The sequence below is a fragment of the Diadema antillarum genome, unplaced genomic scaffold (assembly GCF_040938485.1).
Source record: "Diadema antillarum isolate AM-2024a unplaced genomic scaffold, OU_Dant_1.0 seq00000565_RagTag, whole genome shotgun sequence".
Taxonomy (NCBI): Eukaryota; Metazoa; Echinodermata; class Echinoidea; order Diadematoida; family Diadematidae; genus Diadema; species Diadema antillarum.
In genome coordinates this window covers 1,610,721-1,628,055 of record NW_027271504.1, presented here as the reverse complement: position 1 = coordinate 1,628,055, position 17,335 = coordinate 1,610,721, and the positions used below count along the sequence as shown (strand labels likewise).

At 38.1% G+C, this 17,335-nt stretch overlaps 1 protein-coding gene across 1 annotated transcript in view; it reads left to right on the top strand.

The window, feature by feature from the left end:
• Window positions 1-17,335, top strand: part of LOC139735213 (uncharacterized) — a 222,108-nt gene that overhangs the window by 201,166 nt on the left and 3,607 nt on the right. The window contains 4 exon segments of the mRNA XM_071645971.1: window positions 10,381-10,604; window positions 11,569-11,676; window positions 14,551-14,706; window positions 16,197-16,338. Coding sequence (XP_071502072.1) covers window positions 10,381-10,604; window positions 11,569-11,676; window positions 14,551-14,706; window positions 16,197-16,338 — 630 coding nt within the window.

Sequence of the window (17,335 nt, the reverse complement as noted above, 5' to 3'; positions counted from 1 at the left end):
TGTACCAGTGCACAAGACCCTGACTGTAAGGTTATCCAGACACGGGATTTTCCAACAAACCTCTGTTCAAAATTTTATCATATCGTCAGGATTTCGCCCATTCTTAATTTCGAGAGCATTTCAGTGCATTGATTTCTTGATCTTTTCTTACAAGCTTATCGGTAATTGCAAACGTATACTTGTCATTATGTAAATCGATTGGCCACAACACAACTTGTCGCAGTAGGTCCTTTATCCTTATGGCGTCATACAAGGTATAGGAAGAGTTAAGGGATAAAGTATATTACAAGGAGATAGAACTACCGTACGGAATTGACTATGCTAATGTTCATACATTAATGCCTGATAATTGACAGAAAGTGATTGGACTGATTACTGTTAGGTTCATACAGAAGAAAGAATTAAGTGTGCTGAAGGAAAGCTTGATGATAATATACTGATAACTCATATCGCATTGACGCATTGAGAATAGGAGTCCATTTCAGCTCACTTGTTATCTGTCTGACATTGATTAAAATGTATAATCAGAGTTCCAACTCAAATATCATTTCTTATATACTATATAGATTTATCTCATACGTATCCGCACGATCTTCTGGAGCCTGACATGATAACTATATATGATTGTCGGAGTTTCGTTTTCATTGTATATATATATAGAGAGAGAGAGAGAGCGATGAGACAAATTCGTGATAATTCTATAGACAGTTACATTGATACAAATTGATTGGGAATATCATTTTCAACATTGGCTTTCATTTCTGTCTTTGTACATGCAGTGCTTAGTATTCTATCAACAAACAAATTGCAATATAACACCGGTATATAGTTATCTTTTATAGCTTCTCAGAAAAGGTTGTGTTTTTTCATCAATAATTTGGGATCTAAAAGGCTTGTTTGTCGCACATTATGGGCTCGTTGGGTTATGCGGTCCACAAACGTGTATTTCTCACAGTGCCACTATAATGTCTGCAAAACCACACGTATGCTATAGAGAATGAAAGAGGGAGAGGTTGGGCCCTTTTCCTCCTAAAAAACAGCCCTTTCACAGACACATCATGCAGCTACTTGTTTGTATTTGAACTACAGTAAGCTGCTTAGAATTTTATTTCTGTAATAGAATACGCAGTTGCTCCCTTTGGAAAATCGCTGCATTCAATATGAACCTTTTATGCAACGCATTATGTGCGGTTAGAATCTGCGCCCTGAGGTGGTAAAGGGTAGGGTACAAAAGTTTTTGAGGGAGCAAATCTCTACTTGTGTGACGTTGAGACTGGTTTTTTTTTTTTATAAGTATCCCCAGGTAGCTGTACATAGCCGTATGTGATTCAGGTTTGAGGAAGTGGGCTTTGGGAAATCCTAGCAGTAAACCTGTATAGTACCTCCAGGAAATTTTCTTTCAAACGGATGCAATACAATGCGTTTAAAATTCGCCATGACATTAAGATTCTCGGCTCATTTGGAATTCACTACTTTGAGTATGTTATAGGCCCTATACTGTAAGATAGATGTGTTATCATGTACGTGGGAGTAGAATGATTATGATAAAAACATTTCTGTCTTTTAAACGTCATGAACGGAATCTCCAATAAACAATTTAAACAATAAGAAATTAGAACGACAGCGTGAAAGTTTAACCCTCATGAAGAATTTTCCTTCTGCATGAAATGTACATATAACCAGAGTTTACTGAAAATTACATTAATGTACTTCATACTTTGACATGAAAATCGTGCTCCTTGTAAATAATATATATTCTAATATTTTAAGAAATATGATTTACCCCACTTTAAAATGTAATATTTTCAAGGAAAGATATGACAAGGAAAAGTCTCTTACATGACTAATGCCACAGTATATTAATATCACTAAAAAAATGCAGCTATGGATGGATTTATTTTTGGTTTATGTCATCACGCATTAATTTGTCGAATGACGCGAATTTATTCTAAACTGTGTTTCTTTATTAATTGTCGCTTTTTTACAACCTTTCCAAGCTGATGGATGGTTTACTGCAAAATATGCACAAACACGAATTAGACGATTCACTGAATGTGAATAGTCAGTTCAGTTTATCAAAACATTTGTGTGTGTGTGTGTGTGTGTGTGTGTATTGTAATACATTAGTTAAAGTTATTGAATATTTGTGTTGCATTGATGTCATTTTTAAACGATTTGTTTAAAAAAAAATGCGTATTGTGTGGTTGATTTCCAATCTAAATGTTAATGTAAATCGAGATAAAGATAAACGCTATACTTCATGACTTCAGATGATAGGATGTGGAGTTGATGTATCATAATATTATTTTTTCCCATATAGTGTTTCATGTACATTTTTATGATGCTTTGTTTCTTTTTGCTTTACTAGTGTCAAAACTAGCTGTACAATCATTGTGGTTATTTCTGTGAGTTTTTGACCTCGATAGAGCAATCACCGTGATAATGACGGTCAAAGAGAATACGCACACACGCACACACGCGCGCGCACACACACATACAACGCACATTTTTTTTCTTGATATTTATTGATTTCATTCAAATCATTCGTGAATCAACCCATCCTGGGTGTAACATGAACAAAAACAATACAAATACAATTCAGAACACAAACAAATCCATTTTTCAATTAATACTGCAAAAATCTCTTCAACATATACAACTCGATAACGAATTAATCCCACAGATAATTCTTCACGAGAAAATATTGACCTATATGCCAAACATGTATCCCTTCAATATATTGAATCATATAACTCATACTCACTTACAAGAGCATATACATAAAAACAAAAACAACAAAACCAAAAAATACATCATACAAATCTAGAATGAAATAATTCATAAAAACCCAAACTAGCCCTTCCCCTCCCAACCAAAACAGATCTTCATCTTCATACACACACACACATCCGCACGCCACCCCCCGCCCACACACACACACACACTCACTCACACTCGCAGACACTGTCGAGAATAGTACCGGCAAGATTACATCAACTGCTATTATTATGAGCCGCATGCTCATGCACTTTCAATCATTATTGTCTAATGAACTACTGATAGAAATTGTATCTATATTATGTCCTATCATCGTCAGCGTTGGATTTTTTTTCTGTTTTATCTGTAGGATGACTAAGCAGGTTATCTCGACCCCTGTGGCATTGTCTAATTATTAAAACTATGTTTACTTTCGTGATGATTTGTGATAGTGCTGCCTATATCATACCTTGATTATTCAAACGTGTGAAAAAGCTGTACAAAGTTTTCAAAGAACGGAGATCAAGAGCTTGTTGGTAGAGATAAGAATAAGATCTGGGTTGTTCATTTAACTGCGAAGACGCGAACTGCGACCATTAATAAAATTAATAAGTAGACTACACGAGCGCAACGGCAGAGCGTTCACCACCTATAGTCAGGTATTGTGTGATGGTTGCCCCGCGATTTTCCTTTTATTACGAATTGCCATGACTTCAGTCAATGAATGCTTGAAATCACCTTTCGTGAATTCAAAATGTCTTTCCTGCCCACGCAGACTCCCCATCCTCTCACTGAATGCTTGTCTCGTATAGCCTAGTTGCATTTATATCGACACAATTAAAAGTAGACCAACGACAAAGTAAAGGTTATATTCGTCACGTGTTTACGCCGTCATAAGGCGCCTTTATTAAAGTTGTACAGACATTATTAAGGTTATAGAGACATGCTTTCTCTGCCGTAATGGCCATGCCGGTTACTTAATCCAATTAATAAAGTCAGTGGAGGCAACATTGTTGACAATACTGTCACACGTAACCTGTGACAGTCATTTTGAAAAAAAAATTCCTGTATAATCATGAGGGAATTTTTTTTTGACAGAAATTTTCGTGTCTTTAACAGAACTCATTAATGCACAGGTATCAAGAACTGTCATTCGACAAACTGCACATCAGACTTGCAAGATTTATTGCGTTTTCCATGGAACTGGCGAAAGATACGTCTATTGCCTCTTCATTCTCACTTACCGATATATTAGTTACATTTCATTTTCCCGAGTGTCCAACTTTGCGAAAGTCATATACCTATGTTATATAGAATCTTATCTAGCATTTTAACTCCGTTTATGATATAGGCCTAGGTAAAAATAGAAAAAAAAAATCGTTTGTGCCAAAATGTTAAACTTTTCATTAAAAATGTTCAAACACTCCCTCATGAGAATCTTAAACAAAAATTAATATGTAGAGGTTTTGAAACCTTTGTGAAATATGTCAGGTGGTATATCCTGACAAACGTTAACGGTCCACTTTTTTCGTGCATTACGTCATGATGCAGACGTATCGTGTATAGTGAACGCAATATTCGGCTCAAGGGAGTGAACGGAATCAAAAAGGAGGAGAAATTTAATGGATATACTGAGCTCGAAAACCATGCACACAATATCATTCATAAAACACTCCTAGTACTTTATGGGCTAGAAAGTATTGCAAGCCATGGTAGATGTACAACAACCGGTCCGTGTAGTTTGGTAATAGTGTCAGAGCATGCGATAGGACCGAATCAAGACTAAAAGTGATCCTTAACGAGAAAGTTCCTCCTCCTCCTCCTCGATCTTGTCGATGTTCGATGTCTGGAAGCAGCTCACGGCACCGCTACCAAGTGTGCTCAGATACGAGAGCGACAACGTGTCCACTGAAGTACACTTGGTGGCGATGGCACATGCTGCGTCGTGTAAGAGTTGTTGGCGCGCGGAGAATAGCTGATGATGGGCACTGGCGGGGAACCGTCCGTAATTCCTGCATTTATAGTCCAAATCCTGCTCTCCTGCGTCTTGTGCATGCTCCGTGATCCGGGAAGTGAGGCCAATGTCATTTTGTGCGTATGACACAAAACAAGAATTAATTTGTGCGCGCAAAAATTACTGTGAGTTAAAAAAGAGTACAACTTCCAGATAAATCATGTCTAAGCCCTTAAACAGCCAAACTTATATGGAAGTAAGATAAAAAATGACTTACAGTATTTTGATGGAATATAGTTGAATGATCATGCCTGCCCGATATAACATTTTTCTTGTTTGTATATTGTGGCTTGTCTAGAACTGACGTAGCTTATTTCAAGTAAATATTTGAAGGTATATTAGAACTTCTATTATAGAGGCAATTGCTTGACTTTTTGAGAGATATGTATGTTTGAGATAGACTCCGAAGCCATCGACATTTACCGCGTAGTTGTTGTGTACTGAAGGACAGCAAGTGACTAAAGTCCATGTGATAAATCACGTACTTCAGTTAAGATCTCGCGGCAATTGATAACAAGCGTTATAGTAAGACAATGCGATTCTGTCTGACCTCCGATAACGCCACACTCACAAAAATATGTTTATCGTGAGCAAACATCTCGTTTGTGAGCTTTTTCAGAGTATGTGAAAGGAAAAATCAAATTGTACACCGGTGAAACTATGTAAATTAAGGCTCGTTCAGATTCATTAATCATACGTAAATCTTTTTTGTGTGTGTGCGATCGGTTATAGTCGCTGTACTTCGGTCTGCCCTTGAGGCTAGTTAGTATTAAAGGACTTTGGAATATGATATCATAAAGTTTGAAATGTTGAAAGGAAGCCGAGTGATGTGCAGTAATGATAAATACCATGCAGTTTGTGCATGTTCCGTTGAACACTTCCCTTTTGGTTTCAGCTCAGAAACACTGGCTTCACACTATCATTAGCTCCATTATTGAAAAAAAAATCATAGCAGTAAACCACGATGTTACCCCCAGGCCCTGTGTTTCTTGTCCTCTTCGAGAGAGAGAAACGGAAAACTGGAAACTCATCAGGGTCATTTTCGGTGTCTTTTCAATAAAGATTGCCTCTCCCACGAATGCTACCAACTAATATATGGGCAATGTGAGACCAAGGGAAAGAGGAACTGGATGGAGGGAGGGAAAAAATCTTTGCAAAAGAAAATAATCAATCAAAGGATCTTGCCCGGGAGCAGAAAAGGGGCACCATATTTGTATGGAATAGACGAAGAAAGAATCGAACCAAACCCAAGCTCAAAATACGTGGACTCGTTCTAGCATGACGCCACAAAACGTCATTCTATTCAGCGATTTTTGTATTTCTCTTTTTTTTTCTATGTGCGGAATTGTTTGCAGCTTCGAGGCGGAATGGGAGCGAGGACTTGCCGTTTGGTGCATTCTCCCTGGCGCGACGTTGCATTGTGATGCCCTGTTTTTCTTGGGGGATGTGTTCTCCCCTCTCCCCCCCCCCCCCCCCATATGCCCTCTTTGCCGGCATAATGGTAGACTATCCACGCTGTGCCCCTGACCTTATATCGCCACTTCAGCCGGGCTATATGGTTTTTCTTTCTTTCTTTTTAACTTCACGGTCTATAGGAGATCGCGTTTTGTGAAATTCACTGCAGCCATGTACAGTACGACGCATATAGATATTGCGATAGCATTTTATAACGAGTACCGTATACGTTCGTATTCCCAGAATTGGATGATTATTGAAACATACGTTCTCATTCAGCGTTTTTATACTGAAAGTACGCAGCACTACAAGTTTTGTAGACTGTATTTGATATTAACATGTTAAGTTTTAATTCTCACTGTGCTTGCTAGGATAGGTTGCCAAATCGTGACTTATCGAAATTCACTGAGAAAATAGATTCCACGAGACCTTACGGTGCACTCGTAGCCCATCAAAATGTGTGCTATTATGCAGTAAAAATTGCTTTTTGTGTCACGTTGCCTGTAGGGCGTAAGTATTTCATAATTGAAGTCAAGACAACGGATTGATTTTTTTAAAAGCAATGCTACAATACTCAGTAGAAAAATACAACAGCACAGAGTTAAGATAAATTGAGAAGCCAACAATCCAACTAGCCATGGTATACAGTTATGAATTACCTGGTGAGAAACGATTGGTAGTTTTTATAGCTAATTCATCCATGGAGATTTTATTCCTATGTTTTCTTTATAACACGATTGAAACGTTAGCCCACAAGTTATGATATTAAAGAAAAAGGAGAGAATTCAACTAGGCAACACAGAAATACAATCTCGCTATGTAGCCTGACTTGGAAATAAGTTTTTCTGATTCAAGCGGGAATCATACATTTACTTCTAAGCGCATCATTTTTCTTCGGATGTGCCGGCATGTGCTAATCATAACTGCTGCCACCATTATAATGATGTTTCAACCTGCTACAACTCCCGCCACCTGTCCTCGCGGGCTGTCCAGTAGATAGCTTTCGATCGGTAAAATGGCGCCACTTGGCGTAGGCCGCACGCGGGTGGGCGATTCCTCACAAAAATAGCTAACAATCAGAATAGCGTCCAGGATTCGTTTTTACCTTTGGTGATTTTAATCATCTAAATCAAAATTGTAAGCATTACATTAATTCTAATGCAATCGCTATCATTCATCACTGACAAGCAGTGAGTGAGCAGCAATATGCTAAACTTACAAATGGCTTTCTTGTCAAATCAATGTGTATGATCGAATAGTCGTGAAACTCGTGTGGTTTCTGGCTAATTTTCGGCAAAGCTTTCCTTATTCCCGTGCCATTTACATTTAACTATCGCCATTGAGAAAGAAAAAAAAAGAAGAAAACCCAGCATGTCTCAAGTTAGATAAAAGTGTATATCGGACATACGTTTCAAAATACACATCTAATTGGAGAAAGAAGCGCGCAAACTGGATATTGCACAAGTTAGTGTAGCTTCTGTCTTACCCTGGCTTGTTCCCGTCGATGGCGCACACACAATGCTGTCGGGTGTCGGGGACAAATTGGTAGTCAAAATGGCAGACGGGTCGAGTATATATCGCACGGGGCTGAGCAGTCAATAGAAACATTGCAAGTCAAGTAGGCTTGGCACTCTGCGATTGGACGAATCCGTGTGTGCACAGTAATGCGTATGCGTATGAAAATGATATCCAGCTAGCGCTATTGTGAGTATGACCCTGCCGCAGCCTCGAAGTGCAAACAATTGGAGCCAAATAAAAGAGGAGAAAAAGAGGGAGAGAGATGTAAAATTGAGAACCGATGAAAAAAAGAAAAGAGCTGCATTGTCTGTGTTTGCTCTATTGCTCGCAGGCAAACAAAGGACCTTTGGCTGAACTTGAATTTGTGACAATTTCTCTCAGTCTCTCCCCATGCTTTTTATTCATGGCGAAGTTCAGAGTGGCACCACAGTCTTTTGTTGGGTGAGTTTTCTCAAAAGGGGGAGCTAGGCGAGTTGCGTGTGACACATATCTCCTTTTTTAAATGCAAGTTCTTGGGAATATATATGGCACCCTCCTCTACCCCCTTCTAAGGTGGGACCGGTGTTTAGCCGTTCGCAGGCTTTTCGCGCTCGTATCGCAATAAGACTGAAACTCCACAGCAGACTTGCATGTATGTATGTGTGACTTAAGCGAATTAAGCGCCACGCAGGTATTGCTTCTACGTGAGGTTTCTCCGCAACGCCTTTTCCCTGCTTGCTGTTTCCCTCTTTCCTATATACCTTCACGGAGAGGAGCTAAAACTGCCTCAAACACGGGCACCATCGCTATCTTGTCCAATCAGGACGAGCGGTAGGCAGGTAGGACTGCATCGTAAATTCAATTCAGCTAGTCAAATTTGCTCAGCAACCTCTGCGACACAATGCATCCTTGCGCTCTTCCATTTTTTTTCTTTCTGTATAGTGCCTCTCCCTGCTCTTTTTCTTTTGTTTCTGTCATTTTCTATCTCTTTCTCCCTCTGTCTCTCCCGTTTTCTGTGCCCTGTATCTTCACCTCGTTGAATAGCTTGCTGTGCATCACTTACGAAACGCCTGCTCCCAAATGGCGCTGCCTTTTGCGCATGCTATCCCAACATCTTCGTCACCCGCGTGTACGTCAATTTGCCTTTTCCCGCCATTAGTCAACACGACCTGCTAATTTGTCACGCGCGTGCGTACGTACGCCCGGGTCAACCAATATCGACCCCATTGTACCCATTACTGGATATAGGTGTGAATGTTTTCACCATATAACAAGAAATATCCGATGCGTTCCGCTTAGTCCGTCAGAAAATAAGCTTTATAAGCATATTATTTACTAGTAGGCCTATGTGTTTTTCTTTAAATAGGCGGAGAAGAATCTTAACGTTTTAATAGTTAAACTTGGCATGCTATGTAAATTAGTGGACACAAACCCTGATGAGAGCTTTGACTCGATACAGCTGTACGTCTGAAACAAGAAAATAATAAAATAAGACATGTATTGTATATCTAACACATATATGGACATAGTTCTTACATGTAGTCAATCTAATTTTGAAAACGGCAGTAGATAGAAAGAAAGATAGATAGATAGATACTTAGTAGATAGATAGATAAAGAGAGGGAGAGAAAGAGAGAGAGATGGGGGGGGGGGGGAGAGAATGTGACAGGCAAACAGGCTAAAACAGTTTTTTCAAGGCCAACTATCATCGGCCGAATAAAGTTTAGCTTACTCCGAACTTTTTTTATTTCATATACTTCATCACCCCTATTCTTTCTGTTTATTTTATTGAGATGCCGAATTTCAATAAAATCACTTGGAAAATACATAATTGTTGATGTCAAACATTTTTCATGACTGCGCTAAGACATTTTCGATGTGTGGTTGCCGATATTACCTGTTTCTCATCTTGATGATTCAAGATTTTTGTTTCTACAGTTTTCCAATTTACTCTGTTCAGGACATCTTTTGGCGTCAAGTGTGTTCCCCCTGATAGATTCTTTATCATATGAAGATGTTAAATAATTGTTTCAATTCTGTACAGAAATGTGTCAAATCAATAGTTCCGTCGATATCGTTTTTGCATGCATCTTATGCGTATTGATTATGTTATTGATTATGTTTATTTGCGTGTTTGAATGTCTGCGTGTCTTACACGAATTAGTCAGTTGAAAACGTAATACTGGTTTCTATGAGATGATAGTGTACGATGATTGATTGTGTCTGTGTGTATGTGTGAATGTGTATACTAGGGGTATTGTATTACTTCTCCATTTAACGAGCAATCTGTTTTAAATCCGGACAATTATATATATGTGAAATAACAAGCCTACACGGTAGTATTTTGAATAAATTTATATTGCCGCCTCTCCCCCCCCCCTCTCTCTCTCTGTCTCTCTATGTATATATATATATATATATATATATATATATATATATATATATATATATATATATATATATATATATATGTATATATATATATATGTATATATCTTTTCCTGTCTCTGACTGGATTTCTTCACATTATTCTAATTGGCAAGAGCATACAAACATAGCATTACCATGAAAGAAACAAATTTCTGGAATGCTTGTTTTACTAGTATTGCAAATCACAGTACATTTTGTTTCCTACCCCCCCCCCCCCCCACCTTCAGAAACATCCACCTGCCGCATATGGGGAGACCCTCATTACGTGACCTTTGACTCGAGAACCTTCGACTTCCAAGGACAGTGTAACTACACCCTGGCCAAACTCTGCAATGACTCTTTAGTGGATGACGATCGTACACTCTTCGATATTGTCGTCGACAGCCAACCGAAAGCTTCGGCAGGATCAGGGTCATATCTCAGACAACTTTACGTGAACATTTCGTCCACAGTGAGTATCAAAATATTAATGACTCTTTTCTTCTTTGTTGCATTTTTAATCTGCTATCGTAAATGATTACATGCAAACAATGGCTGTCATCAAAGATTTATATTCTCTACATAAGTATGTTTGGAGAGTCAGCAAGCCATCCCATCAATTAGTTTTCATGAATTTGTCATTCCAGAATTTCTACCGGCTAAGTGCATTATCACAGCAATTTCCCTCTGTATAGTAAACAGAGGGACAAGCAAAGCAGTCAAACTCTAAAAAAGTTGCCCTCCACCCACCGGAACAGCGAGTGAAATTAGATACCTGCAATGCCTCTCGTCAAAGGGCTTGTACATGTATTTATTATTTGTTTTTGATTCGATTCATATTGTAAAAGACCCTCCTTACTTGACACGTGATTTGAAAAAAAAAAAAAAAAAAAAAAAAGATATACTTATAATTATATATATCAAAGGAAAAAGAAAGTATACCCTTAACCATAGTTTCTGATTTCTTCCGTTGTCTGTGATAATTCATTTATTTATTTATTTATCAATTTTCATTGATTTATTTATTTTGTTTTTGTTTTTGTTTGTTGTTGTTGTTTTTGTTTTGTTTTTTTTTTACTGCGGAAGGGTATGAAATTAATTGTCGGGACCTGTTCAAAAATTAACGCCGATTCAAAACGGTCCAGTCGGTTTTCCAAAATACATCTCCATCATGCCTCCGTATTCACCTATCCAAAGACGACCATCAGAAGGAGGGTCACTTTCAAAGTAGCACTAAATGTGCGCATAAATCGCCCTTCACGAGAAAATTGAAAACTTAAACGCATTGAATAGATTTGCGGTATGCGGTGGCTATATGATAGGTTATCAGTCACCCGATTGCGAGTCAGTAATCAATCATAATTTACTTCGAGGCTGTTTTTCTTCTCTCTCACCCTCTCTCTCTCTCTCTTTCTTTCTCTCTGTCTCCTTCGCAGACGATAACGTTGCTTCAAAGTCAAGTTGTGTTGATCGAAGGAGTTGAGCAGCGTCTGCCCTACTTTAGCTCAAGTGGCCTGTACATCACATACGCAGGGCGATACGTGGTAGGTATTGTTGGAACGAGCGCCAGGCCAAATATCGTACCGAATATAACCATATGGGATGATGATACACCAGACGAGTTGCCCCTCCCTACATTGTGAAACTCAAATCTTAGGCATCATATTCACACTGGAGTCAAAGAAAGTGATCAGGAGAAAAAAATAATATATAGGCCTATACGTATATATATATATATATATATATATATATATATATATACGTATATATTCTTTGTTTTTGGCAGGCAGTACGGACCAAGTGCAGCAAACATAAGACATGTTGAACCCTGCTAAATCAATTTCGTTGACAAAATGCTGCGAATTGCAGTTTTGAATCTCATCTCTACAATTTTCACAATTTCCCCTAATCTTGTTGAGAAATCGCTGAAAGTAAATATAATGATTCGTACTGCAGAAGAAAAGATTTTCATCAAACTTATTTATGCTGGGATTATGGAAGGGAGGGGTAACGTGCGACGCAAGATGAAAAGAGTTCTTCTCTAAGTCTGATGACAAAGTTTATCTTGATTTTTTTAGTATATCTCACTGTAGCTGTCAGTCAACAGAGTAATTCGTAATTGCTGGAAAAAAAAAAAGATGATTAGAAATGAAAGGGTCACAGTCTGTCGTTTGCTAATTCCCAGGTTGTTTATGGGTGATATGAATCTTTGCATGAAAAACGAGGTGCTTCTGACACTTTGTTCAACTTTCATCATACTTTCATCGCTGAATATTCCTTGTTTGCACAGATAAGTTTCAATAGGGTGGACATGTAGCGTCGTGTCGATGCCAACATGCTGTGAATGCGACTCTCTTATTTGGGCAGCATTTGCGCAAACACACACTCCACCCTTCTTGTCACTCAAAAAACGCAAAAGACAAACCAGAAGAAAAATATTAAGTCCAGGGTACGCTAACGCTCGTTTGCATAGCATCTGTGATTAAGAAGGCAAGCAATTCGTGCGTATGCTCTCCATTTGTGATGTTGAGAATGTCTTGTGTGCTAGTGTAAGCAATACAAAATCTTTATTCTTTGTGTGAGTGTGTGTCTGTGTGTGTGTCTGCCATATTAGTCATGTTAGATAAAATGTGCAGAGTCATGATTTGAAGAGTCAAGTACACGGATGTGAATTGTGAAGTTCGAGAGCAGAGTCATATGACTTAGTGTCAATCATTTCTTTTTTTTCTTTTGTTCTTTATTTTGCGGAGTGAAAGGGGTTGTCGAAAGTCGCGTATTAATGTTTGACGAGGAGTGTCGATTAACTGCTGTCCAGAGATGTGACTGAAAGTCTTGAAACAAAGCTGAAGAGAAGTTGAATCCCAAACTTCGCAAACCTCGTTTTGACTGTGTTTGGTATGTTTGTAGGTTGATGGGTTTTTTTTCAGTCTAAGGAAGGGATGTGAGAGTTCAAAGTGTAATCTGAAATTAGTTTTATTTTTATTCTGCCCAAAACCAAATCTTCAGACTATTTCGCAATGCAAACGCATTGGAATGTTCATAGTTTAGTACACTTCAGACTTTTGAAAAGAAGTTTCAGATATTTTTAGATTTTTTTTCTACAAGTATACTATCAAACCCCTGTACAGGATAAAATAAGAATTTAAGGTCAATGAGAATGTGAGAGCAGTTGTCCGAGTCATGCGGAGAGTTGATGCAAAGTGTAAACAGCTAGATCAAAGGAAAGAGTACTAGATAAAAGTTTAAAAGCACATAATATTTACATTTTTGTGAAAAGTTACAAAAAAAAAACTCGGCATAATGGCAAAGACGCAAGCTTGACAGGTCATGTTTCTAGAATGATTCAGTATGACATTGGTTGAATATTCAAAGGTTCTTCACGTTTACGTACACGCGTCGTCATGGTTACAATTCGGCGGTGCCGCCAATCTGTACACACCCCAATATGTGGAACATAAATTGTCGACTCCTATTGCAAAGTGTTCAAGTCTGACAGGTTCTCGGATGATTTTGTTTACATCACTTAACATTACTTTTGATTTTCAGTTCTCTGTTACATCATACATGATGGTTGCAAACAGTAAATTGCAAGGGAAGACATAACAATTATGGTAGATATGTATTTGAGCGCATAATGAAGAGTTCCTTCTTAAACTTTGTTTTTTTTTTCAGGTTTCTTACAAATACATGTACCTAATACAACTAGGGGAACTCTACTGATTATATCAATGCAATTTGAAGTTGTCTGGTTGAGATAATCATACAATTTGTATGTCAGCTTAGTGGAAGAATATCTAAAAAAATGACATAAAATGCTAATCACTTCTATCTTTTTTACAAGCAATAACTTCAAACGTTGAACTAGAATTCTTACAAAAATGTCAGTTATGAATAATACTTGCTGTTTCCAGGTATGAAAGGAAGGCGAGAGTGATGTTTGATACTGTCATCGTATGTAAGCGTAAAAGCATTGCGTGATCAGTCGATATATTTCACATGTCCCATGTTTATATAATTTGACTTGATTTAACACCATGTGAATTAGATCCTTCCTGACTTCCACAAATTCAGTCATGCTTGGATAAATTCTTTTGTTGTTGTTGTTGTTGTTGTTAATACAATTCGCCCTTGTAAGAGCTCTTATAAAAGTCGGCAATACGAATGTAAATGCCATCAGATGCATTTATACTGTGTGAAATACATGTAGCCGGGTGTGAGTGAGATTTTCTGTATTTAAAATGTTTTTGCCTCATTATTTTTGCCGCATGATTTGCCAGGAGAAAAAGGTCGTTACGTGTTTTGTTTTGTTTTGTTTTGTTTTTTAAAGTAAAAGTAATACTGGATTTAATGGAATTTTTGGCAGCCTTAACACATCACAAGCGTGAAGCCATTAAGTTTTTCCACTTCTATAATGACAGGTGCTTTCCACCAGCACTGGCCTGGTGTTACGATGGGATGGGGAAGGCGACATCACCGTAACTCTCCCGCCGACGTACAGCGGCGCCGTGTGCGGTCTGTGCGGCGACTTCGATGGCAACGCTGACAATGACTTCCTCTTACCTGACGGCTCCTTGGTAAATCGATTATGTACTCGCATGATATTCACACCAAGTGTATACATATTCGTGCATGTATCGTTTGGTCAAAACATACATTGTGTCTGTCTGTTTGTAGGCCTGTCTGTCAGTGTTTTTGTCAATATGTATTATGTATGTATATTGCATGTGTTTATTTATGATACATGTTTGGCTGTGTTCTTAAAACATACATACGTACGTACATACATGCATACATACATAGGTCTACGTACATTCATGGATGCATACAAACTTTCATACATACAGACAGACATACATGCACACATATACGTACACTTAATCTCTGTGTGTATGCTTATATTCCTGGTTTTATATGGGGCCCCGTTTTGCCGTCATGGACATTCTTATTTCCATTAAGACTTTCATTAAACTAGAGTTTTCCGTCTATGCACAAATTAACTATCAAATCTATGAACGTGCAGACCAGAGTCCTACAAATGGAAATGAAAAGGGAAAAAAGCCAGACATGAAAAGGATGATGAAATAAATTGCAGAAACTTTTCACCTCGTCATGAATAGTCGACGCATGCTCCTCTTATTCATGAAACGCAAGTGATTCACTATTTTGGAGTTGCCACGTGATGTGAGAGATTGACTGTTGATATTTTGTCATCAACAGAGAACCAGCGTTATAAGAAAGAACTTGCGAGGTGAAACAGTCCTATTTTCAGCCCCCATCCCACCTTCTTCTTCTCCCTATACAATTATCCCTGTTTAAACAGCTTTGTCTTCTTGCGTTGTCTCGTGGACTCCCCTTACGCGTTGAGGACACGCCAAAACGTGTTCTGAACAAAGAAAATATTCTCTCGCTGATTTATTTTACATTTTGTCTGCGGGTGCTGAACATATGCCCCATACAAATACAAAGCTCTTTACTCTTCTTTGCAAAATAATACGTGATGCGTTTTGATTCTCTTTTTGTTTTTGTTTGTTTCTTTTAGGTGACCTATCCCCTCACCAGGCTTCCGTTATAGATGTTAGCATTATTTGAAATTCATCACTGAAAGGGCACAAAAATATTCGTGGAAATAAGTGTTAATATCCATGTGATAAATTGATTTCGTTCTCTCCTTTCATTTCTCTTTCCATGATGGGATGTTGGTGTAGGTAGTTATTTAAGAATTGCTCGAGTTCGCGTGAAAGCACAGATCAATGAAGTAAATGTGTTGATGTTATAGATATGGATTGATCCAAGGAAAAGTCAAGTGTACGAAAGTTTCTTAAGAACACTGGACATTTGTGTCTTATAATTTTCTGTATATTAGTAGCTGATGATATTGGAAACGTTTGTCTGTCCACTAAAGTAATTATGTTTTTAGTTCGTTACTTCGGTTCTGCATACTCAACACCTCATCTCCTTTAACGTCATAATGAGTATCAATGTCGCTACCTGACATTAATTAGAATGTTGTAACTCTGTGTTGTATTATTTGTTTCTCTCCTTTTCCAATGAAACAAAATATCAGGCCACAAACTCCACCTCGTTTGCAAACGGCTGGAAGTTGGACAGCGACTGCCCGGACGCTGAGCCGCTGGACCCATGCGTCGGCGATGCGGACCGTCTGGCCACAGCGCAGCAGCGATGCAGCTTACTCGCCACTAGTTCGTGTAGGTATCGCGCCGCAAATTGCGGTACTGAGGTATACTGACTACTAGTAGTTGAAAGTTATCTGTGGGTTCTTTAACAAGTCCGATTCCCATGTCCGCTGCACCCATGGACAGGATGTATAACCTTTTCATACAGTCGTATTAAAACTACGTGGTAACGTGCAATAGTAAAATTGACACAAAATACGGAAGATACTACAACACTAATGAAGGTACCCTTTAAAAAATGTCTGCTATTTTTATAATTGACGCATATGTATATGGTTATCTTGTGAATGATCTGCTAAAAATATTTCACGTGCGCGAGGAAAGGAATAATCTAGAGGGCAGCTCGTCCAACCACCCTGAGGAAATGCTCGTTTAACGTTTATTCGTAACAAAGCTTTAAAGTGATGGGTATAGTTTTGGTTGAGATGGGGCTTCAGGTTTCCAACTTTTTGTGAGATAATGAGAAACCTCTCATGAAATATGAAAGAGCATGCAACTTTAAGAGGAATTCAGAGTTTGATGCAAATTGGTTTTGAAATGGCTGAGATATCCAGAAACAAAGAAGTTCTAGTAAAACGTTGGACTCACGTTTATTATTAGGACCACTTTGTTTATATTTTCGATATCACAACCATTTCAAAACCGATTTTCATAAAGAAACTTTTTTTGAATTTCCTCTCAAGAATGTATGCTCTTTAATACATGTATTTCCCAATTGGTTTCTAATTATCTTGCAAAGAGTTAAAATCTGAATCCCCATCTCAACCAAAACTATACTATCTCTTTAAGCATCGAGTAAGATTATCATTCTCATTGCGTTTTCAATCTGTCGGTGGTGTAATCCACAAACGAAACTTCAAAAGTTTGCGTGAGATCTTGCAACCAGAACACAATTCGAATCATATCACATTATTTCCTAGCGTATAAAAGTATTTGAAATGAAAAAAAAAAAGAGAACTCGCCAACCACTTCCCGTTTCAAGTTATACAACAACGTATAAACGCTAGCG